The sequence below is a fragment of the Cupressus sempervirens genome, chromosome 1, assembly GCF_028749045.1.
Source record: "Cupressus sempervirens isolate cs-2001-9-10 chromosome 1, ASM2874904v1, whole genome shotgun sequence".
In the NCBI taxonomy this organism is placed as follows: Eukaryota; Viridiplantae; Streptophyta; class Pinopsida; order Cupressales; family Cupressaceae; genus Cupressus; species Cupressus sempervirens.
Genome location: NC_143118.1, coordinates 537,196,748 through 537,223,801, shown reverse-complemented (window position 1 = coordinate 537,223,801; position 27,054 = coordinate 537,196,748). Strand labels below are relative to the sequence as shown.

The window sequence follows — 27,054 nt, the reverse complement described above, 5'->3', positions numbered from 1 at the left end:
GGTTATAAAATATGAAGCAAAAAGATTTGATAGGTAAAAGAGTATACGAAGGAATTCTACAGGATGATAATAAGGTCTAGACACTAAGAATCATCCAAGGAGAAGGTGGCTAGATATATTGATGGTTTGATACTTAACATTCATGACGAGTTAAGTATATTGAGGATTATTATAATAAAAATGTTTTAAAATATTCCCTAAAGGTAGAAGATATCTTGAGAAGAAAGAAAGCTACCCCTAGGGTTATTGATAAGTCGGTTTACAAAAGCAAAGATAAATTGGTAATAGAATATGAACCCAATCAGAAGATTAGGGAAGGAGTAGAAGCAGTGGATAATTCAAAGGAACTTGTTTCAAATATGGGAATTTTGGTCATAGGGTTTTCCAATGTTTAATCGGTTCTAGAAAAGGTAAAGAGAACCTTGTAGCACATGAGGAACAAGATGAGAAAGATGAACATGTTTTTCAAGAGATATTGAAGTTGAGACAGAATAATCTCTAATATTCAAAATAGTTATGCTATGTAATAAGTAATTGGAGGCTATGTAGTGAAGGATGTTGCTCTACTTTTTTTGCAAGTAAGGGTGGCAAATGTTGCAAAGTGACAATGGATGATGGAAGTATAGATAATATTGTATCTAAATAAATGGTAGAGAAGTTGGGACTAAAAATAGTCAATCGTCCTTGTCCTTATGAGATAATATGGTTTTAGGATGATTCCATAGTGAAAGTACCATAATAGTGTTGGGTTAATTTCAACATTAGACCTTATTGAGATGAGTTACGTTGTGATGTCATTAATATTCTTGTGCTTTCCATATTTTTTTAGGTAGACCTTAGTAATATGATGGTGGTGTTATTCATGATTTCCAAAGGAATAGTGTTTCTATCATCCAACATAGTAGAAGATTTACTTTACTTCCTTTGATGGATGAAGAAATAAAGGCTAAGAACTTGAGCATGATGATAAATTACACTTTAGACGATCAGGTTGTTTTGGATCTTGGAAGGTGATTTATCTACAATAGGTGGAAGACAGGGTTTCTAAGGTTGATAAGTTATTTATGGATTGGGTGGAAAGATATGAACTAATTAACTTGAAAACTAGTGATAACTAGATGTTACAATAGGTTATGAGAGTTGGTATTGTGGTTTTATATGAGAAACATAATCTTGAGAGTGGAATGAATGATGCTGTTCTTACTAATTTCAGAGGTGGAGACAAATACAAGAAGATTAAGTAAATATTGATTGGAAATTATAGTAATCATTGAATAATAAATAAATGGATTAAAAAGATTCATCATATAAAAGTTTTTAACAATAGTAGCATTGGTGGGATACCTAATGGAGGAGGTTATTAACTTAGATATTTTTAAAACTCACATCAATAATAGCAAGAGGGGTAATGGGAAGAATCAAAGCACTACTAGTTCTTTGATGAAGAAGACAAATGGGTGAAGAATGTGCATCACATCTACACTTTGAACCTCATTAGATATTTGTAGATTCCTTTTATGGATCATCTTCTATTCACCTATGGTGTCTGATGCATGAACATCCTTGGGCCAATGATAGTGTGCATGAGAGGTAGCGTCCAGCCTGCGCTATGTCACCCCCCTCTCTTTTTTACACACATGAGGCGCGCGCCACCATGCCTCCACCCATTTTTTTAAAATTTAATTATTTTTTTAGGTTTAATTTAGTTGTAAGAGAAAAAGAAAAAGAAAAGAAAAATAAAAAAAAGAAAAAAAGAAAAAATAAAATAAGAAAACAACAAAATAAATAAATTTTCTAGAAGGACTTTTTTTTCCTTACATATCCAATAATTAATCATTTTTTTTGTCTTTTGTGATGTGCAGGTAATATAATCAGATGGCGTCCACATCTGGATCAGTAGCAAAACTAGTTGTGTACAAGTTCCAAGGCGTAACCCCCAAATTATGGTTACACGATGAATACTCTGAGATCAAAGACACAAAACTTGGACACATGGACTTGGGAGAGTTCATGAGAGTTTGTAACAACCCAACCGAAAGATCATCTTTGAGATCTGCCTTAATCTGTTCTGGATTGGTAAATGCAACATCACATCTCGGGACCATGCAGTCAGTTGAATTGATTATGACCCTATCTTGACATTTTGTTCCTGATGAAAGGGTGGTAAAGAGTGTCACTAGGGAAGTGGTCTTAGATCTACGACCTGATAATATCGAGAGGGTTTTTCATCTACCTAGAGTCGATCAGTTTATCAGGCTTTCATATGAAGCAGCTGAGAGGTGGTATAAGGATCATTACCATGAGGCCATTGACATCATATATTCCTCATACTTCATTGAGAAGCCACCTCGGGGGAAAATAATTAGCAAAGTAGATATGACTCGAGGATACATGAAGGATGATATTGGATATTCAATCATTCTCTTGAGCAGAGTTATGGGATTGCTTGCAGCAGGTCATCTTGCTCCATTCATGGTCAACTTCATTAAGACCATCAGACACGCAAAGATGCCACTGGATTGGGCCACCACACTTAGTGAGAACTTGTGTGACCAGTTGTGGATAGTAAAGGACAAGAATAAGTTCTATATGATTTCTTATATGGTATATCTACTTGTAGGGAGAGCCACCGACTATCTTGGGTTGTACAAGAAGGGCAGTATGCAGGATCCTAATGCATGGCCGTATATAGTCTATCCTCAACTAGTTAAGAAGAAGCTCTCACCGTAGAGCAATGAGTACAGAATTGTGAATGATGCCTTCATCTTTGCCATCATTCGATTCATCAAAGGGGATTATGGGAAGAGATTTTCTGATGAGGCCAAGGCATAGATCATAGCTTGCGGTGCATATTTCATCCAGTTTTGGACATTCACATACATTTGGGTTGGTGGTGCATCCATTCATCCAAAGAAGCTCCCAAGATACCCAAGTGACAAGTTGGTTCTAATGGAATTTTTTCAGCAGATTGAGTCAGCTTATGAGAGGATCAAAAAAAAATGGAGGCCTTTTTGGGATTGGCCTTTTGTAATAGGAGCATACCAGGTAAAGAGAAAGTAGAATATCTTGACTTTCGAGTGGGAATGGGAGAATTATCCTCTCGAAGAATATAACTCTCCCCAGCCATTCTTCGACAATGTTGGTAAAGTGGAAAAATTGGCAGGAAAAGAGTTCTATCACGAGGACGCCATTGAAGATCATTGGATGAATGCCACAAATGACTATGATGTTCGTATCAGGGACTATTGTAGAATGAATTTGTATTTAGCAAAGAAGGCTCTCCATTTGACCATCTCAGATGAGATAAGGCTACAGGATTCACAGGAGCTACTGGATCCCTTATTCAATACATATAAAGTTGGCGAGAGGCCGATCCTAAATGAAAAAATTGATAGAGGAAGGAGATGATATTAATCATCGAGCAAGACATGTCATTAGAATGACAAAGAATTGGATCAAGAAACCCTTTCCACTTGATCCAATTCCAGATACAATGATATTCCATGCACATGCTCGCCTAGAAAGGGTAAAGGAGAAGAAAGTCACAGTTCCTATCTTTGCACTCTAGTCTCCTATTAGGCTAGAAATAGTCTACCAGCTTGATCGTCTAGTGGGATACTACCATCCTTCAGAGAAGAAGAAGGAAAAGAGGAAGAAAGCCTCTCCTCAGAGGATTTAGACAGAGCATGTTGAAGAACAGACCCCTTCACAACAATAGGAATCTACTCCGTAGGAGCCCCAAGACTCTAGAATTTCTCATATCCAGGTTGATTTTCCATTACCTCCTATTTTGTCAAGTCAACAAGAAGAGGGAGAGATTCTAGAGACATCCATTCATCTGATGCATGAAGAGCCCACTTCTCCTATGGTTCCATAGAACCAAAAGATGGTCAAGGTTAGAATGAACAAGAGGCAAAGAGTTCATAAAATATTAGGGCCTAATCCCTCTATTCCTGAAACCATTCCTGAGGAAGAATTAGATGAGGGGGAAACAGAGTCAGATGAAGACGAGGAGCAAGTTCCTCTACAAAGGAGAACTCGATTGGCCAAAGCCATAGAATTGGAAAGAAAGAAGAGTGTCACAAATACCCCACCACCCACCCAAGCTGAAATGGTAGAACTCTCTTCTTCGAAAGACAAAGTACAATGATGGGTGAATGAGCAAAGGAAGCTAGGTGATGATGTTCTCTCCATCCCAAATTTTGATTTCATGCCAGTGGGTACAAAATTGGTTGGAGATAAGATTAGAGATACTCCTACAGGTGAACTTCAACAGCAAGATTGGACACAGATGCCACCTAAGATGCAAGGTCCTCATCCAACTCCCCCATCTTCACCTCAGGTTATGATGGTAGATAAGGTTTCAATGACACCTCCACCTCCGAGTTTAGAAGAACATGTTCAGAAGGAATCATCATTACAAGGAGAACCAAAACCAAGGGTTACTGATGAGCCATCAAAAGAGGCATACATAGTAGAATGTATACAACAACCTTCTCAAGAAATTGAGGATCAAACTACGTGATTTACAAAAATTGAGACTACAAAAGAAGAACCCTAACAATAGGAGACTCCAAGCAAGAGCGATAAAGGGAAGGAGGTAGTTGAACACATCCCTTCATCATCCAGAGCCAAGGTTACAGAAAGACATATCCCAAGATGGTTTCAAAAAGAAATAATGAGAAGTGCTAAGCATCAATTCCTTGCTTCAGAGGATGATATTTGTGACATTACAAAGATTTTGAACAAGCCTGACTCTCCATTACATGATGCAACACCCTTTGCATTCATTACTACTACCTGGAACCAAGACTTATTTGCACAAGTGGCTCACCCTTCGAAAGGTATAGATGAAGAAGCTGTTAGCCTTCAGGACTATGAAGTGAAGGATATCATGTTAGGAAAGCCTACACATGATACTTCTTGACAGATGATGACTATGGGAGTCAAGGAGGTTCTTAACCATATGGAACAGGATGAGATTGAAATTAGAACACTTCAAAGGAAAGTTGAGATCTTAAAAGGATATTTAGCTGAAGTTATTGGTCCTCTTGATTCTGAATGCCCTGAGGAGACTTTGAATACCATTCTTAAAGAAGGGGAAGGTGTACAACTTAGTCCATTTTTGACAGCTTGTCAGAATTGGTGAGACAACCTTGAGGATAGGGGTGTCACTATAATCACAGGAAGTCATAAGTTATTGCATGCTACATAAGAGAATGTTGATAAGATCATGGCAATTTTGAGGCAGGACTTCAATATTATGGATGAGGTATGGGTATGGAGCAAGGATTTACAAACTCTACAGGCCATAAAAGGGCAAAGGTACTGCATTCTAATTGATGTATATACCAAAGAAGAGTTAGACATGATAGATGATTGGATAGAAAAGATTACAGATGGAAATAAAGTGATGGAACCATTGCATGATGAGATACATAGGCTCAAGGACCAAGCCCGAGAGTGAATTTTGGAAGCAGAAAAGTTGTACAGTGATGCATGCTTGGACATTTTTGAAGATGAAGAATGAGAGAAGCTTTTACCAATTGAGGTAGTTGTGGATAATTTTAGAAAGACTTTAGAGGAAGCATCCAGTGATGAAGACATCAGACAAGCCTTCAGGACAGAAGAAGCATTGTTAGAGTTGGACACCAAACTCGAATTAAGGTGGACAACTATAGACAAAAGGTCAAAGACAAGTATGAGGCTTTGGATCTTCTCGATGCTACTAAAATTACTGAGATTATAGAGAAATTCAAGGGCAAACATCCAAACATATCTTTAGGATAAAGATGAGCAAAACCCAGATGCCATAATTTCAATTTTGACACTTAGTAAAATTTTTAGATTTTGACCCAGTCGAGGTCCATAGCTCCACAGGTCCACAATTTAGAGGTGCATTGACAATTGATTGCCAGTTCCAAAAATAACACTTTCCATGCATTGGGAGCACATTTTGATGGCAAGTTAACTCTGACACACATCAAGTGAAGGGCCAGCTTCTATTTTTGGTGTCTCCATGCACTTCTAGTGCGACTGATGGCTTCCTCCTACTTTCTCTCTCATGCTTTCATTATTTTTGACATGTAAAGGGATCATGCATCCAATTAATGAATAAAATATGGATGGAGTCCCTCTAAGCACCAGTTAGATTACCAGTTTGTATATATTTAGTTTGTTTTAATATTTTAAATGTATTTTATTGCATCAAGATATCTCTCACTCTCAACACAAATTGAGGAGATGATTTCTTATAAATACCCCGTAGTAAAATGTAACAAGGGCCACCATTATTATGCAATAAAGTTATGCTTTTGGTGCTAGCATTCAGAGTGTAGTTATTCTTTCCTGAATGTGTCATTTTTTGTGGTTTTATTCATGAGATTGTGATTGAGCCAAAGGTTTATTGCATTGTTTCTGGTTGTGTGATCTTTTAGTTCTGGTGTTTGCTACAGATATATGAATTCCATTGATGTAATGAGCTTGAGAAGAGATCACCTGATTGTGTCTACATAGCTTTTTGTCTCACATGAGTGCACTTTCTGTGGCCTTGCAATTTGATGAAGAGTGAAACATCATTCGATTTGTTAAAGATTCTCACCAACGATTGCATTAGTGGATTCTAGGAAGTGCTGCTCCTATTTTCATTAGTTTCCTACCGATTTCTTCAAAGGTTTAACTCGTAGCATGTTGTGTTCTATAGCTTATATTTGTTTAGGAATTTCAATTTCAAGTTATTTTATTTCATGTTATTTTCTTTCAGTTTCATTATTTTTTTTGCTAACCCCCTGTTAGAATAGGACCTCATAGTAGTTGCATTATTAGAATTGCATTTATTGAAAAATAGAAAAATACAAAAATTATTCTTTTGGTGTGATATTTTGAGACAACGAATAGATTTTACTTCAATTCTGAGATAAAAGCATTTTTTAGAACTAGCAAAGGCCTCCTTGTGAACACTCACATTTATCTTCTACTGAGGGGATTTTGGTACGTTGCAAGACAAACATTGAACCTTGGAGTGGATCTTTAAAAAGATTTGCTTTTCAAGAGAGGAATTACACTATGGATTCTTGCTATTGACCTTGTGCAAAATGAATGCCCAACAGAAGTGGCACTAGAAGGAGGGCCCAATACAAAGAACCTTGGAGTGGATCCTTAAAAAGATTTGCTTTTCAAGAGAGGAATTACACTATGGATTCCTGCTGTTGACCTCATGCAAAATGAACACCCAACCACTAGTACATTTGACCCTATTTTTTGACCAAAAATTTTGACCATCTATTAAAATGGGGTCAAATTGGTCGAAATAGGCAAGAAAAAATGTCTTTTTTTAAAAATTCATGCCCGTGTTGGTCGAAATTTTGACCAACACGGGCTTGTTATGTTAAAATCAATTTTTTTATATTTCACATAGGTTGATTTGCATGGGTTGTGAGTGGAACTGTAGTTGGTCCATTTGGAGGACGGGCTCGTGAACTGTAGAGGGTGAGAAGTCCTTTGGTTGGAGTGGCCAAAGGAGGGTAACATTCATTTCCCAGCCATACGCTGCAGAGAAACATGGATATGGATGGGCTGGGAAGAAAATTGGGCCTTGCAGAAGACAACAAGGTTATTGGGAAAGCCGAGGAGCTGAGACATAATGTGCATTTTAATTCTTCCACTTTTGTTGTGGTATGTTTATCTAAGCAATACGTCAAATTTAGTGCAATTTTTATCATCTGGAATGCAATTTATTGGGAATATTCATCATTGAGCCCTTTCTAAACCCCTTTTCATCCACAGGGCGAGGTTTGCAAATTGGTTCTCTGCTTTGAACTCGTTGCTACAAAGTAATTTTTCTTGAGCCTTATTCAGATGGGTTCATTTAATTTTACATTGAAAAGGATCGGGTCATTTCTCAAATTTATAGCATAATCCTTACAACAAAGATCATGCCACATGCCAGTAGTGAGATAATATAACACTGGGTCAAATCTTATTAATGTCATCTATCCTTGCCATTACACTACATTCCTCAGGATTGGATCTATGTTGTCCAGGAAGAAATAATTTAACAAGAGGAGAAATTGTTCCTTGAACATTAGATGATTCCCATTGCTTACCCTTCATGGATTTCTAGTTCTCATTCTTTATGATTTTATTAGAAAAATTGCAACAATGACATTTAATTTTCAATGATTGAATGCATTGTTTGTACAGATTACAAGTTCCCTTTGACAGACAGAAGGCTATTAGGCTAAGTGGCATGTCTAAGAAGTCATATACTAGATCCTTGAATGCAATGCAAAATGTACTTGGAGTCAGGTAGGTTAATTATCTAAATCGAATCAGTTGCTCAAGTAGGTTAATTATCTAAATCGAATCTAAAGACAAGACTCTTTGGGAAAACTCAATCAATATAAGATGTTTGAATGAATCAAATGATTTTCATATGACTTGAACATGTAGACGTGACATTTGGGGAAGGGGGCTAATAAGTGTAAACTTGAGATATATCATGTCTGCCATGAATGTGATGTGATTACAATGAATACTTTTCTGATCTTTAACAAATTGATTCTATTTCTGCAAGTGATCATTCAGTGATCAAACTTGGTGAAGATGAAAAAAACCTTATCAAAAACAATAATAATGGGTCCTTTATCAAATGGCTTTCTCTTCATGATATTTTAAAAATGGTTTGTGATTCATCAAGGCTCGTGCTATCATCCATTGTCTTACTATATTATAAGTGATGAAGATGATTGCTTGCATCCAAATTCATATAGGATGGTTTTGTTTTTATTTAAAGTTGGTTATAATGCATCTTATAGTCAATATGATTGAGAAATATTTGGTTTTGCAATGGTAATGCATCCTAAGGATTTGTAAATTTTTTTAACAAATATTCAATAGGAAATTTTGAGTATAAATTGTATAAGTTAATAAAACAATTATATATATAATATCATTTTTTTCAATACGAATTATATATTTGTATTATGAGTTGTCTAATTTTTTTACCTACCTGACTCCAAGTTGAATGATTTTGAACAATCCTACTAGACTCAAGTTTTATTTCAAGCCTTGGACCTTAATATCATAAGAAATAAGAAATCATGCTCTTCAAGATCTTTGGCAAATAGATACTTTTTAATCTTTGACTCTTAGAAAAATAATTTCAACCTAAAACTCATGACCATATATCAAATAACTAAAAGAATTATGTAAATTTAATATAAAACCTTCCAACAACAAAAATAAATAAATAATTTAATGATTAATTATTATAAAATATTATAAACAAATATATTTTTTAAACCATACTAAAATTCTAAGAAACCTAAAATAGACATTTAGATTGCCCAACAGAGGTACTTGTAAAATAAGAGTTATTGCTCAAGAAAGATTTCATCTCAACAATCTCGTGTATAAAATATGAGGAGTCAATTGAAAACTATATACAATAAAGAAAGCATTGGCTTGATCAAAGCATCATCAGAGCCATTTCTTACTCTTACCAGTAACACTTTTTATAATTACAACATATAAAACATACTAGCTTTCCCAAATCTATTTGGGCAGTTGAAAGATTTATGAAATGCTAATTAATGTCATTTTTTGAAAATGGAGTAGAATAGCACAAGAGCGAATGTGACAGCAGTGACAAAAATAGTTGTGGGCACTTTGGCAATGAGAATGCTGGCCTATTTCACCATTATAGCTTCTACAGGCACTGTTACACTCATTACTATTATTTTTGATAAGGTTTCTTTCATCTTCAACAAGTTTGATCCCTGAATGATCACTTGCAGAAACAGAGTCAATTTGTTAAAGATCATAAAAGTATTCATTGTAATCAAATGTCACGTCTACACTTTCAAGTCATATGAAAATCATTTGATTCATTCAAACATCTTAGATTGATTGGGTCTGCCCAAAGAGTCTTGTCTTTAGATTCGATTTAGATAATTAACCTACTTGACTCTAGTTTGGATGTCTTAAATTGAATGCAAGGCCAAAGCTGGACATCCAAGAACTTGGAATCCAATTTGGATGTCTTAGATTGATTGGGTCTGCCCAAAGAGTCTTGTCTTTGTAAGTTCCATTTTCCTTGACTCAGTTTTCAGCTCTCAAATGGTCTGTTTACTTAAACTTCGGACCTTTTGCAACTTACTGGTCAAATATTTATATAGTGCTCTATGGAACTTGAGAAACCAGGTTTCCTTAGTTTAGATTTCAGGACCCAAATGGTTTGTTTTCTTGGATTTCCAATCTTTTTAAATTTATGGCTCAAAGGCTTATAGTATACTCTGTTCTTGGGGAAATTATTAGGGTGGGTATAATGATTTCATCACAGTAAGGCCTAAGGGCATACCAAATGAAATCCTATGCTCTTATACTTTGACCTTGAGCTCTCTGATAAGTGTGGGGTTAGCATATGATCTTCGAGTCTTGTCAGCCCAAAATCATGATCGAATATGCAATTCTAATATTAACCTTATACAGATACAAAGAAAGATTTATAGCTGCTCTACCAGAGTCCCAGAGATCAAGTGCTAATTTTGGTCATCCAGTGTTCACTGCAGTAGCTTTTTACCTATGTGCAAGAAGAAATAAGGTTTGTTTGTACTTGCATACTTCAAGCTTGTTATTAGGCCAATAATCCTTTGATTCTGTAGTCAATATGAATGAAGGATATAACCTAGGAGCAATTTTTTTCTCTTTTTCCTTTTTCTTTTGGGTGAACAACATAAACAAAATTCAAACCCTTACTCTTGTGTTGCTTTTTATCATCACACATATGATAATGCTAGAGTAATGGCCTCAAGTTAGTCTTCTCTAAACTTTGGTTTCTTGTTTATCCATATACCCACCCTAAGTTCTGGAACTTGCTATGCAAAAACCTAACTTATTTATCTAGATTTAGTTAAAAGTTGATAGGATGAAATTGATCGAGATATATGGTACATCAGACTTTGAGTTTTCAAATGTGAGTGTTCTTTTTGGGTACATAGAAATCTTGAAGGTTTTGTAATATTATTCACATTGTCAATTTGTAGATGCTAACTAAATCAAACAAGGAAACCCTCTCGATATATATATATATATATATATATATATATATCTAGTTGTTTGGGCTAGGTTGCAACATCTATGAATGATCTCTGTTTTGATGTTGTGGGAATTGGCAAAGAAAAGAAGGATCCGAAATCTATGAAAAAAATACAGGTGTGTTTTCTTTAGAGACTATTTTGTTTATGTGATGACATTGGTTTTTTAACCTTTGCATATTTTTTATATATGGCAAGTTCTTTTGATTAATTATGGTCCAGTTTAGACTAGGTTCATTCTTGTTACTTAATAGATACATTCTTATATTTTTGTGCTTGTTTGGTGCTGAAAAGTTTGAAAGATTATTTCAGGCTTGTTTACATTGTAGTGATTGTGGCCTTTACAAATTTCTCCTATATAAAATTCATATGGGCTGGCATATCTCAGATCCTTATTGTTGAAGATTTCAAAGTGCATTGTACTCTTATGTCTTAAATTGGTTTGACAGGCCAACTGCATAATCATTTTTTTGTTCTTTACATGGTTGAATTTATTTTCACACCATCTTTAACTATTTCTTAGGTTCACATTGATTTAGTATGGAAAACTAGAACAAAAGCTTGGTCTAAATTTTGGTTGTTATGATTGTTGTAGGCAACTAAGTGTATTCGGTGTGTATGGATAGAACTTTTGGATGCATTTCCAAGCAAGAGAATACATGAAGACGAGGCATAATATGAGAATAGTGGTGAATCAATTGATGATGAATATGAAATTGAGGTAACTTGGTTCATATATTATACCTAAAAGTTTACGAAGTTATTTTTATATATTTGATGTTATTCCAATGTGGATAGACATGTAATGCATTTCTCATATAATAATTAATAACTAAGGATGTAAAATCAACTTAGCTGCATTATTTTATGTGAAAGAATGTGTTTCTTAGTTAAGCATTGGTACTTGAGTGTTTCTTTTATTGATGATTGGAAGCACAAGCTTATATTTCTACATGGTTGAAGGATGCTTTAGTTAAACATAATAATATTTTACTGTAACTATAGTAACATTCCATTTGCATGGTAGTGAAATGGTGTAGGAAAAGTGTAAGTGGAATTCAAATATTCACATCCAATTAAAACACAAGGCAAAAACTTGGGGTTTAACTAAACAAAACACTAGCTCTTATAAAAAAGCTACATTATGTTCTAAGAGCTTGATAGAGCTGATCTGACTGCAATGTTTGTATCCCTTGCCTAGTTTCCTAGTTTAAATTGCAATCTAGATTACTATGAGATTTTCATATGTTGCCTTTATTGTGAAATCCTTGCTCTTGGATGGTTTAGCCTTTTTGAAGATGACACCAAAATAGTCTAGTTCAATAGTTGATGCTGAAACAGTTAAACTTAGAGCTCTATACAATGACATTGCCGCAAAAATCCAAGGAAGTTTGTTTCAAATGTCCTTTGTAAGCTAAAAGTTCTAAGCCTCCCTTGGATGTTAACCTTATTCTTGATTTTGATTATGTGAATACAAGAAAAAGAGATGGCTGAATTGTCAAGGATAGGATTGGCTGGATTGGTTGTGATGGGGTAGAATCTAGCTCTCAACATTGCAAAAAAAGGCTTCCCCATCTCAATTTACAATCAGAGCCCATAAAAGGTAGATGAGACGATAGATAGAGCCAAGATGGAAGGTAATCTGCTAGTAAAAGCCTTCCATGATGCCAAGGAATTTGTGCTCTCAATCCAAAAGCCCAGAGTCATAATCCTTCTAATCAAAGTAGGGCCCCTCATGGACAAATCAATTGAGACTCTTGCTGCCCACATGGAAGAAGGGGACTGTATTATGGACGGTGGGAATGAATGGTATGAAAACACAGAGAGAAGGCAAGAGGAGGCAAAGAAGAGGGGGCTTCTATATTTGGGCATGGGGGTTTCAGGGGGTGAAGAGGGTGCCAGGAATGGCCCTTCTCTTATGCCTGGAGGGTCATATGAGGCTTACAAGTATATTGAGGATAAAATTGTTAAGATCGTTGCGCAGGTGGATAGTGGCCCTTTTGTTACCTATATTGGAAAGGGTGGATCTGGCAATTTCGTCAAGATGGTGCACAATGGGATCGAGTATGGTGACATGCAGCTTATTGCAGAGGCTTATGATGTGCTGAAGTCTATAGGTAAGGAAATTCAAGATTCAATTATTTCTCACTTTCTATGAGTGCTTTTTTTTGGTGGGTGATATGATCTGCTGAAGTCTGTAGGTAAAGAAAATTAAGAGTCAATTTGGTTTCAATTTTGCAATCCTCTCATCTGTGGTCATTATTTCTACAATTTGGAGTTGTAACTTTCCAACCCATCATCCTTCATATTTAGATGAATTTATAAAATGTAAATCCCAATTATCAAGTAAATTCAGTCTAAACTTTCGTCGAATTGAATTGATGCACGCAATTCCTCGCAAACAATAAAAAATAGTTACAAAAGCACCCAAGAATCTGAGTAGATCTAGATCAAACTTTGATATAGTTAAATTCAATATTTTGCCTTAACATTCGCCACTTTCTTCCCTTATTATAAGATCCAAAAAGGCATCCTTTGTGTGGTTGCAGATTTTTTGCATACAAGACAAGTGGAACCTGCTTTATGATAGCAGCTATACAATCTCCATGAAATAAAAACTTTATTGAAATCTTATCAAAATAAAAACATTATTCCAATCTCAATTATCTAGAAGCAGTTTTTACAACTTGAACCCAATTTCTAACTAAATCCGTCTTTAGAAACACCATATTATGATCTTCAAAACTCTGCATTGGATAACTCCTGCCAACCTTAATTGTGATCGAAAGAAGATCGATGCTTCTATATCGAATCCTCAAAATCTGGAAGTATTGAACTACTTGGTTTAAGATAAAATTATTTTTTGTTTAAGATGTGCCAACTTGACTGCTTACTGTTTCTTGAATCCATGCCAAGATAGCCAAACTTAGACTCTTTTATATTCTAGTATTTTTTCACTTTCTTTATTTTGAATTTTTTTGGACATTTGGGTGGTTCAACTTGAAGGTGGATTAGCTGCCTTGCTACATGATTATATCATGCTTTTGTCCTCTTTCTATTCATACATATCAATAGTTTTAAGATGTAGAAGATCTTTTGGAAAATCCAGAGGAAATAAGTATCACTGATCGATTTCTGTGGAATTTTGTATTGACAAGCATTCTTCATTGTAATTTGTTACATTAGCCTTTTTCAAATCAATCCTTTTGCACATACACTATAGTAGATCACCAACTATGTTCTGCCTTTTAAAGAATTTGAGCCTTCTCTTCACAGGTTTCAGTATTTGGTCACTTCTAAATATCCTTTTTCATGGTTTCAAAGAAATTCTTCATCCCTTAAAAAATAGTTCTACTGTGTGAACTCTTTACAAGAGTGGGTATACACCATTTTCAAAGGGACATACTTACTGAAGCAATTAACTAAATTGTTAAAGCAAATTATGCATACAACCATTGCCACAGTCTTCATTTGTATCCGAGGAAACAGTGCAACAACTTTCCTAGCATTCAATGAATCAGTTTTCGTTGCTCTTAAGCTTGAGAATAACATCCACAACTGCACTGTGGTCATGCTCAAGGCTTCTTCCATAAATTATACCAAGCATGACTCAAAATTTCATTTCTCCTTATAAGATGCATCTTTGTGGTATTCACAAGCTACAGTGCGAGCTTATGCTTGATAGCAATCCAAAGCTTAAATTGGCCTCCTTTGTGACAAAATAGATGGAACCTGAGTGTAATAAGCTGATAATGGAAGCCATTAATAAGAACTATGCTGATATGGATGAGCACCCTGTCACCACTAAGCTTTAGGTCATTGTTTGGTGTTTTCAATATAAGAAGGCTATATTTTGCTTGATTATCAATTTACATCTGCCAATTAATTTCTGATGACAATGATTTCATCAATTGTTTGTAAAAACTCATTTGAAATGTGAGATTGATAGATCTTTTAAAATATTGTCCTATTTTTAGAAAAGAAATGCTCTGCTTTATTGTATGTATCTTATGTAGAAATGTGAGATAAAATCGTTAGATTGAGTGCATGAAGATATAGTTTTTGTGGAGATGTAATGGTGTTTAAATTGTTTTTGTGCATTGGGAATTTCATAACCAGTGTAAGAATATTAGTTTAATTCTCAACAATACTGATCATTTTTTCAAAGTCAAAATGCATAAAATTGTTAAGGGGACATATGTCCAAGTTTTCTAATGTTGAAAGTAAGAACTTTGCTATTATGATTACAATCATGAGCATGATTCCAGGCTATAGGACATGACTGTAGGTGTAATGGTGGCATCACAAGTTGCCTCCAAATTAGGTGTAATTGTGGGAGCTTGAGTTATCAAAGTCAGGTAGGAGAATGAGTATCCCAAGTCATTCGTAAGGGGAGGGGCAGCGCCAACTAGATGCCCCACCACTAATGGCTTCAAGAGGGTTCTTTGCCCTTCTAGTTAAGCTCCATACCTTTACCAGCTAGAACAAGCCATAGATGGAAGCCTGGAATAAGAAGACCAAGCAAGAAGAAACCTACATGTTCTAAGGTAGTGCACAAAATAATCTTCTACTCTACAAAACCCAACCCCAAATTATATTGTATTTATGAGATTTTGGAAAAAGAAATGGACAAGCCTTCATAAAGGGAGAAATCCATTACTCAAGATTGCACTTGCTTCATTATATAAATAATGTGTGGCGAGAAGAGGAACATGTGAAAGCTAAGTAGAGTCTCCAAAATGAAATAAGCCCTTCACATATGATGATAAAACATTCTAAAATCTCAACATTTTTCATACACATTGTCCAAAGACAACTAGTAGCAATTAGATCAGGTTAGTTCCATAAGCATTATAGGAAAGGACTCAAAAGAAACTATGTGAAAGTCCTCCCAATCAATGGAGGAGAGTGCAAATGGGTGCACTACGCATATAATAATCATAACTAGCACAATCACATAGAGTGCTACATGCCCACTACAAACATGCTTTTAGCTTTTAGAGTCATTGTAGTTGCAAGGTTGTGTCTATGTGATTGTGGGTTCAGCTTCATCTTTCATAACTTATCTTTAGGACTCATAAGAATGTGTGTTTCCAACCATTTTTGTTGCCAATGATGAAAAAAGAGAATTGATATATGAATTACATAGTTGAGTCATGATTGGTAGAGATGTAGCAAATGATAACAAAAGATAATAGATTTTTGAATTGCATAGTTGCAAGCTAGGATTCACATAGATGCTTGTCTATAAACATTTTTCTTATAGAGGATAAGGAAATAGAATTAAATTGTAAATACTATATATAGTACAAAGAAAATGCCACTAAAGGGATATATATAGTTATTCACATAATATAATTATATTTGTAGCTTTTGAATATTTTTTTACAGAAATTATTATTTGTTACATTTGACGAGAAAATCATAATTGTGTTGAATGTAGATATTATTCATGTGAAGGATTTAGCTTTATATAAATGTGTATATTGATTATAATGTCTTTTTCAAAATCATTAATTAGAATCCCTTTCTTCATATGTATAAGATATATTTCATTAGAGATAATTTATGAGTTTGATTGTGTGTCCATTCATCCATCACACACAATCTAAGCCAACAATTATTTCAAATCAACTAATATAAAGTCCTAAATTAAAAACTAAGGTAATTAATTTTTTTAAAGTAAAAAAAATATTTTTAACTTTTCAATATTCTAATTTATTATAGATTATAGATTAATTTTCATTTTTTATAAGAAATATTCTATTAATTAATAACTCATATTTTTGCTTATATATTTTATTTAGGAATAAATTTAGAATAACCATGCTAGTAAATATTTTTTATTAAGAGCTTGAATAGCCTTTTTGTTGTAGATGGTGAAAACAAATACAATAAAGAGGTCTCTTGATCCGTTTTGGAATGATGAACTAACAATTGGTGTTCTGTCTTCAAATCCAAAACTTGAAGTGGTATGATCTCTCAAACATTGACTTTCCTACTAATAGTAGATAAGTTAAATGTTTATGTGTTTTGATTTTTTTAGTAAAATAATTATCCAAATAAGATTTACTTCTAAACCTCATATAATTGTTTTCCTTTCATTAGTTTATAGTTTAGTCTGATTCAAGTAGTGCCTTAAAGAGCTATCAGCTGCCATAGGACCTTGAAAATAACATATATATTAATAGTCTTAATTATATAACAAGCATATATAACTACATTTCTACTATGCCTCTTGTTAATTCATAGATGCTTGTCTTGGACTGGACAAACCTATAACGGGATCTTTGTTTGAGAAAATATTTGCTCTTATCATGATCTAGCTTGCTTCCAAAATACCCTGGGATATAATTATCATTCAGTCTTCTTAGAATCATAATTGATTCCTACTTTCAGTAGCCTATACGCTATATGCTGATATGATTAGTATAGAAAAAAATAAGGCCTTAGAAAAAAATATTTGCCTACTTGGCTTAGTTGTGGTTTGTGGCTGTACACTTATGATACTATTCAATTAAGTTTCATAACTTTCATGGAATCATGTCTGTATAATTGTATTGTTCAAGGAATAGTGGCGATGGATTTGTGGGGTTGTGATGTAGGCTGGTCCAATACTGAGATTCTTCTTTCAAATTTGAGTGCTGCATTATTTTATAGTCAACTCAAAGCTTAACAAGCAATTTAATTGATCCCATTTGACATGAATATTCATGGGAAGGACATATTTTATTGTTATAGCCTGCCATATGTTCTATATTTAATCATTACAGCTTGCCAAATTTCTTGACCTGTTGATACTAGTCATCTACACAGGTATGCTGTTAGATAGCAAAGCAACTGAAACATATAAATGCAAGTCTCTGAAATTCATCCCATGCAATGCATTTGAAAGTAGGAAGAATCAAACTAGAGGAATATTGTAACTGTAATATCCCCTTGTAAGGTGTCTTAGAAATTTGAGTCAGTAAATATGAATTCTCTACCCTTACTAGTTTATACCCACTTACCTTTATATTCTGCTAAAAAATATATATCAGATTGAAAATTTGATTATATATATATATATATATATATATATATTCCTTTATTGCACTCTTAATTTTGCAATTGTTGAGCACTAGGCTAAAAAGGAATATTTATACTATATGGCCATTTTATTCAATGGCCTGCTATCTATGTCACATGGGCATAGATATAAGAAGGGCATCGAACATAGATAGAACAATCTTTTATAAAACACCAGATACAATACAGCTGACATACAACATATGCCAAAAAATAGACGAGTGTAGACCATTTGATTAATTCAAATATAACCACTTCCTCCCCACCCCCCAACACACCAAATATAGAAACAAGCATATCAGATATGGATTCGTATATGAATTAGCATAGCTATCTACTTGCCTGACAATGAGCTCTCATCTGGGCCATATCAAAATATCTTGATACAGGAACAAGTTGTCCGTGTGTCAAACAAATAAAAAATTAAAAGAAAGAAACTTTGTTGCAAACAAAATACATATAAAGCTAAAAAACCAAACAAATAAACAATAAATTGTTATATAATATAAGTCTCACTGACAACAAGCCTCACTGGCAATACAAGAGTCTTACTAACTACAATTAGGCCACCAACCCCTACCCACTACTCAAAGAAGAATGACTAAAACACAGAGGGATACTCTATTTCATTTCAAAACAATAAATTTACTGTCTCATATTTGTATCAATCTGCATAATCTTCTTATATGTATTGAAAGATTGCAAAGAATGAAACTCTATAATTCACCCTGTAATTCACCAATCTTACACAAAAGCCAACAAAGTCTCTCGATGCAAAATTTACTGTAACCTTCACAAACTTCTTTTTCCTTTAACATCAAACTCATTGCATCATATCTGCAGAGATAAACATTTTAACAAATGCATATACCTTTTTATTCTATCCATAAATTATTATTATTTTATTTGATGCATTCTCTCTCACAAACACACTCAAACCTTCATCATTTTCCATGCATTTCAAAAAATAGTAGGAAGAAATTGTTATAGCAATAAATTTAACCGACAACTGAGTTTTCAAATTCTTCTAACAACAGTTGACCATTCAAATCTAAAAATAATGAACAAATATCCATTCAACTTCTGTCAATAAAAATTAATAGAGATTTTGTTGAAACCTTAAATGAACATGAGACTCTTCAACTACTAATTGTTGGAATTTGAAAATAATCAATGGCTATCCATTCATCTTTTGTTGAGAACTATTGGTTTTGATTGAAGGAACACTAATTATGAGGTTTGGTTACAACAGTGAGCAATCTGCCTGAACAAAAATATGTTTTTATGATTGGGATGAGTTTATTATGTTAATCTAATGCTAAAAAATCTTTCATTTAGTTGAAACTTCATTGGAGAGTCATATAATGAGCAAGCCCTAGTTAGATGAGGGTTTGTAAGAGCAATTTTGGGCTTTCATAGTTATAGGGTATATGAGACCGAATTGATTGTAATTTCTTTTGATTGGGGTTAAACAACACTGTTGAAAGCTTGAGGGCTAGAAGCCACATATGTCACACACTTGTTTTGTAAAAGTGGGGTCAAATAGGCCAAAAACTAGTGACAGTCATCTATTGGGGACAGTTGATCCAAAACATCAATATCTAATTTTGAGATATGTTGAAATATAGCTGACTGGGTATAAGAATATGTGATTATGAGAGTCTTTTGGGACATTTGGGAGGAAAAAAAAATGCTCACTGGAGACTTAATTGCAAATCAGGCCTAGTAGGACATGAAGTTGGGTTTACCAATGAAATGAACACCTAGAACTTTGAAAATAGAACTTCACTTGAACCAAAATGAGTGGCAATTCCACTTCCACTAGCCATGTGTTGTACAACTGTCTCATGTAAAGAGATTTCTAGAAAATTGTGCAACAATAACATCTATGTCAATACACTCAAAGGTCATATCCCAATTCCTTATCACCTCTTCATTATAATCAAGTTTCATACATGATAGGAGATCTTGAAAGTAATGGAGGTCTAGTACTGGAGACCTTAAGGGGGTTGAAGGGTAGTGCCCTGGTGGGTTTTTTGCGGGGCAGGGGGGGATGTTCATGATGCAGGACAGGGTTGAGGGACAGATGCCTTACCATAGAGTCCATATTAAGACTTCTGGAATTAGATTTTTTAACAAACATTTTGTAGTACCAATGTCATGCTCACATTTCCTTGTGAAGGATGAGTTTGTGATGTGGTGAGCTTGACAAGAAACTTTGGTTGAAATGATAGTCTTCCAGCAAAAACTTGGTGGGATCAATATGAGAATGGTTGCATTTGTCAATTTTTGACTCTATTAGCAGCATGCAGTGAAGGATAAAGTGTCTACATGGGTTATCAAAAGACCCTTGTTCTTACAAACTTGAATATTTATATTCACTGGAAATGGTTTCTTCGACTGTTTTGAACTCTTTAAGGATCCAAGCACAAGCTCAGGTCACAACTCCCTAGAAATTTAATGCATTGAGATTGAGTAACATTTTTTTGAAATGATATTCTTGCTTTTAAGAAAAAAGTTGAGATTGAACTGAATCTGCCTAGTCTTGCAGATCCTTATCTGTTAACAAACTATATAGGGAAAGGCAATTCCATGGCTACTTGAGTTACTAAGAGACTGTGGGGCCTATAAAATTTGAATATTGATCTTCATCAGAAAGTCTCTGACCTATAGAAATGGTTGAAAGAGATTAGAGGCTGTAGTCTAAGAAATTAGAATCTATAGTACCCATAAGAACATATGCATTTATTAGTGATTCCATGATTCATAGTCATGCTGCGACTGCATACCATCACTAAAGATATTTGGGCAATAAAATATGTCCCTTAAATTTAATGAAATGTTTTTTTTGCATGATTTTGTAAACATAATGCTACCATTCTAGGAAAACCTCACAGCCATGCTGCAGCTGTATAAGTACTTCTTCTAAGACCCTGACTGTGCATTTAACCAGAGAAAAAATCAAATCTTGGTTCAGAATTATTCCTGAGCTGACTCTAGAAAACATGATGCCCCATGAAAGAGGCCTTGAAAAGAAGTTTCCACGATTTTTTCTTTTCTCAAGAATTCAAAACAAAATAGTAGAACAGATGTCCAATAACGCCTCTTATAAATAATGTGGAAGAGTAACCTATCTATAATCAATACAGAACTACAGTACACATAACAGACATTAAGCAGATACTAAATATTTTTCTCTCTAGATTTCTATCACATAAGGTACAATTGCCTATAGGTCCTTGCCTTGAGCTATCTATAGTCACCCTCTCATGGAGGAGCGATGGATTGTTACATATGAGCTTTTTGAAATTACTCTTTTCTAAAATTATTTTCAATAAATAATAAATTGATTAGTAGGAGATATTTTCCAAGTAAGTCAAATTGGGATATTGCTATCAGGATTCACTTAGGAAGGCCCAATGCTTCTGCGAGCATCACTTAGATGTAATGATTGTTAAGTGTTCCATTTATTCTTGTGTAAGATGGATTCTTGTGAACCACAACTCCTGCAACATGGTCAATGAGTTTAACTCAAAAACTATACAGTTAATAGCAATATCATAATTGTTTAAATATTTACCAATTTACATAAATCATTATGCATCTATATCCATATGAAATTCCTAATCTATTTGCACAGATGAGGCTTCAAGGACTTGAAATAGGTTGTAAGGGGCATCTCTCTATAGCCACAGAGTTAAGTTAATTTTATTTTCTTGTTTAAGATTCTTCAGTTCCCTAAAATTTGCTTTGATTCAGAAATATTGTAGTCAATGCCGAGAAATTTGAAATATCAATTTTTTTAAGCATGTAACAAACTAAATGTGCACACAAATCCCGTTGGTTTTGCTTCTTATATAGTATTTCAGTAACAAGTATGGTAATGACTTAAAATACTACCACTTCTTTCATTTTTGTTGCTCCTCAATGATTTGCTGCTACTTTTTGAGCTAGCAAGTGTTGGTTCTTTGGAGCACGTGATTTGCATAAGTAGCTATGAAGATGCTTTACAATTTGTTTAGCACTTAAGCTTGAAGTTCAAGCAAAATGAATGATCTCGTGTAGGATGGCATCCATAAACTGAAATTGATCATTCTCTACCCTATTTAAATTTGAAGTGAAGTCTTTTTAGTAGAATTACATAATGAATTATCCCAATTTTATTCTTTGATAGTTAAATTTGGCTCATTTCTAAACAGTGCTTAACATAAAAGTTACTTTGATAGGTCCCTTTCACAGTGCATATTGATCATAGAACTGAAAAGCATGACTTGATTGAGACTTTGGAGATGATATGTTATATGCAATGGTATCACAAAAATTTTCAGATTAAAAACATCTCTCAGTATCTGAATAAATGATTCAGTGACCTTATAGAAAGAAACAAATCATATAGTAGCATGCTTGTGCTATCACCTATTCCATGGTGAGATCATTATAGTTGCTGCATTTTTTTCTTACAATGTAATTATGTCCATCATAACTTTTGAAGGCTTTTAGAGGTATCAGAAATAAATCCTCACAGTACATTGAATGATTATCTCTGTATGTGCAAAAACATTCATAGACATGCTGTTGTGTATGTGATTGTTTATTAGGGTGTTGACTCTGTAATGGTGGATGGTTCACATCTATCTTTCAGTGAGAATATTTCACATACTAAATACATAACAACCATGGCCCATTCAAAGAACATTACAATGGAAGCTGAACTAGGTCGACTATCAGGTACAAAAGATAATCTGACAATTGAGGAGTATGAGGCAAAGCTTACAGATTTGATCCAAGTGAGATGATTAAAGGATTCATATTTTTATAATCCTTCATATAGCTTACTAGTATGAGGAATCATGTAAAGCATGTTGTAACTGTTAGTCATTACGTTTGAAAAGATTAAGTTCTACTCAACCTCTAATTTCCTTCATGCAATTCAGGCTTTCTTAAAGACTTTTGTACATATTTTTGGTCACATATACCGAAAAAAGTGCTTCAGGTTCTTTAATAAGATAGTATAGCAACATCTATAATGTTTTTAATTTGAATGGATTCCAAAAATAATTTAAATAAGTTTCTAATTTGTTTTCTGTTAATGATTTTGATGATGCTACTCTAACTTTTAATTTGTTTTGTGCTCATGATGTTATTTTTTATTATTTTTCCTTTTGTTGTTGTCAAAAGCTCAGTAAATTCTTGAATGGTTTTGTAATTCAAAGTTGTGTGGTTTTGTATTTGACTAGGCTTTTTATGCTATTCTGCAGAGCTGGGTTTCAAAAAAGTTCATCAGCGGATGGTAAGAAGGCATTTTTTTCCATTTATTGCATTGCACTTTGAAACCTATTGATCTATAGACCATTTCATTTGTTTCAAATTTTGGTTCTAATAAGGATTGGGGCTTTGTTAATCTATGTTGAAATGTGTACTAAATGATTATGTGGGCTTGAAATGTTGAACACAATTTTGCAGTGTGGTTCTGTTTCCAGTTACAATAACTTTCTATATCACCTGGTGGTTTATTCAATTTGTCGATGGTTTCTTTAAACCAGTATATGTGAGGTTGGGACTAAACATATTTGGTATGATTCTCAAATTCCTCTTCCCTAATTTTAGTTTTCAAGCCTAGACTTAATGAACAACTTTGTTGCAAGTAATGTTGTATTGATTTTTATATGTTATGTGCTTTGTGCTTGCAATATAAATTTGTGTGGGTAGATATAGCTTAAAACTCATGCAAGAATGGAATCAGGCTTAAGTCATTCCATGTCACTTGTTTAGTAGGCTTAATATGGTCGATCATTCAATTATTGTCTTTTGCAGAACAAGATGCATTTTCAACCATCTTAGACAATGAAAACTATGCATATTCCTCCCAATGCCCTAATGTGTTCTCTTGTATGCATTTTCATATATTTGCAACATGTTAGTCATAAAAGAATGGAATTGGTCTTAAGCCATTCCATGTCACATCCTTTGTCAACTTAATACTATGAGATTTCTTGGGCAACCCTTAGTTGATGACTAGGACTATCTCAAAACAATGGCGAGCCCTTAATATCCACACCTACATTTCTCTTCATGGTTCCTAATAGTGAAAACAACTTAATTACAAGCACACAGGGTCCAGTTCATTCAATACAAGAACATAAGAGGACTCTTTGAGTATGATGCTATTATTGCTTGTTGAGATTTGTTGAGATTATGTATTAAGCTCAAGTAGACTTGAGCTTAAGACCTCCCAAATGAGAAGCTCACAATTTATTGTTTGGTAAATCCAAGATGGCCATGCAAAGACAAGGGTTTTGTGGATGATATTTTTAGTGAAGTGTTCATCTAAGCTCTTGACAATTGCCACATTTCCATTACCCAAGACATCCAAACCAGCAAATTGCTTAGTTTCTTTAGTAAACTTGCTATTATTATCTACAGGCATATTAATGAAGAAGCATATTAGTTATTGTTGGTGTTTACGACAGTTTGATTAGTTGCTATTGATATTTTTTAGGCATTCTATAAAATAGTTCACATGCCTTGCGTATGATATGACATTTTGCATGCATCTTGCACTCTCTCATCCAGCCGATGATGGATTAGGGAGAGTGATCTGAAATAATGACGCTAAAAAACACAATCAAATCCAAAATGAACTTGCATTACAAATGGATTGTGAAAATATGATATTGTTGATTTTGCATGCATGTCTACCAGGACAATCACAACTTAAACATATAAATTATTTATATGTTTAAGTTGTGATTATCCTGGTAGACATGCATGCAAAATCAAAAATATCATATTTTCACAATCCATTTGTAATGCAAGTTCATTTTGAATTTGAGTGTGTTTTTTAGCATCATCATTTCAGATCACTCTCCATAATCCATCATCGATCGGATGAGAGAGTGCAGGATGCATGCAAAATGTCATATCATACGCAAGGCATGTGAACTGTTTTATAGAATGCCTAAAAAAAAATTTACACCCAGGCATTGGTAGAAATTTCTACCTTCATTGGTCAAAATTTTCGACATTCATTGGTCAAAATTTCTACCTTTCTTGGTCAACATTTCTACCTTTCTTGGTCAAGATTTTCTACCTTCTTTGGTCAAAATTTCTACCTTTATTGGTTAGAATTTCTACCTTTCTTGGTCAATATTTTCTACCTACATTGGTCGAAATTTCTACCTTTATTGGTAAAAAATTTCCTCTTTTGTTGGTCAAAATTTCTACCTTCATTGGTCAAAATTTTGACCAATTCTAGGCAAAAATTGCACTATGGCTATGGGAGTTTTTCGACCAAAGTATTGGTTGAAATTTTGACCAACCAGCAGGTTGGTCTCAATTTTGACCGAAAAAATTTTGACCAATGAGTTGGTAAAAGTTGGTCAAAGTTTGGTTGAAAAATGGGTCAAAATTTCGACCAATAATGGTCAAAAAATGGCCTCAGATGTAGTAGTGAATAGGTCCTACAATGATATTTCTTTTCTAATGCTTGGGGTGGTGAGATATGGCTTGCGATGTAGATTCATGGAATGCAATATTTTTTGGCACACTATACAATGTCTTGATATTTTTTAAAGATCATCTTGTAGGTTTTCATAGTATAATATATTCATTTGAGGACTATTTGTATGATTTGTGTCCTTCTCTATTTGTTGTAACACAATTCCTTTGTTTTGGAAATTAAGATCAAATAAGATGACTTGTGGTTGGCGATCTTAAGAATAAGTATGTTAGAGGTTCTTGTTTAGTACTACTAGGAAGGCAAGGTAGCATTGAAAGGTGGTAGCATGAAGTTTGGAAAAAATCATATATTTTTGAAGGTGGATTAGAAGAAATTAGATGGTTAGGATTTTTGAAAGTCCATAGTTTTGAATGACGATGAACTCCAAACTTGCTGCCAATTGTATATTGACAGTGGTGATATAATAATTGTATTTACAAGAGAACTTGATGATAATCCAGTGATATTATTCTGTGTTATGTACTTTGTTTGTAAATTTTTTTGTACATTTTTTTTGTTTCATACTTTAGCTACAAGGTTATACATCTCTCTTGGGGATTCTCTAATCTTAGCTACATTAGGTATATTGATTAGTTCTTACATTATTTGTTAGACATTGCCATCATAACTAAATTATGGTAAGTATTTTTCTTCATGGTGTGATTATTTATTTTGGATGTGTGAAATTTTATTTGGAAATTTTGATGTGTGCTCAATTCAAATGGTCCTTTGTCCAAAGGGTTATCGAAACATTTTTGAGGTATATCAATGGATGTTAATAGTGTTCTTGAGATCAAACATTAGTGATGTTGGTGAATCTAATGCTTTGGGTGGCTTTGGATGTGTTGTGCTATTTTGGTGCCTATAAATATTCTTGGGTTGTATTCTTACTGACATGGAAGTCCCAATTGAATTACGTGATCTTATTAGGAGGCTTATTTAGTTGGTGGTGGTTTTCTTATCTCCTTTACTAACTCGATTAGTAAAATATGTTATGGATGTTTTAGGCATGATTTCTGGATATGTTATGTGCTTGATGTTGGTAATATAATTCCTTTCTATATTTTAGCAGACAAAAATAAATTTGAATTGTTATTTTTGGCACATGGATTTTTAATTTTAAATTGGGGTTGAGTCAGTCTTGTTTAGTTTTTAGAGTTGATGAATTATATAGAGATTTAGGGAAATATTTTCTAGAGATGATGTGTGACTGGTTGGAAAGAAAGTATGCCAAAAATAATGAGGTCAAATAGTTTATCTATAGGAGGTAGAGAATTTTCGAATGAAGATCTAAATTTTACATTATTATAACTAACTTAAGCATTAGGGTAGATGCCATTATATGACTTAAAAATCTCAAATCATTTTTGTGATTTTGTAAGGCAGTGAGCC

At 33.9% G+C, this 27,054-nt stretch overlaps 1 protein-coding gene and 1 pseudogene across 1 annotated transcript; both read left to right on the top strand.

Annotated features, from left to right (window-relative positions):
* Positions 1 to 7,560: 7,560 nt before the first annotated feature.
* Positions 7,561 to 11,844, top strand: LOC149578581 (origin of replication complex subunit 6-like; annotated as a pseudogene).
* Positions 11,845 to 12,726: 882 nt separating this feature from the next.
* LOC149578580 (6-phosphogluconate dehydrogenase, decarboxylating 1-like) lies at positions 12,727 to 13,254 on the top strand. The gene has a single exon (XM_089800772.1). It carries the CDS (start codon positions 12,727 to 12,729, stop codon positions 13,252 to 13,254), a length of 528 nt encoding a protein of 175 aa, XP_089656898.1.
* The last annotated feature ends 13,800 nt before the right edge of the window (positions 13,255 to 27,054 follow it).

Bases quoted from the DNA above. Each gene is read 5' to 3' on its own strand.
- LOC149578580 (XM_089800772.1), top strand. From the start codon at position 12,727: ATGGAAGGTAATCTGCTAGTAAAAGCCTTCCATGATGCCAAGGAATTT.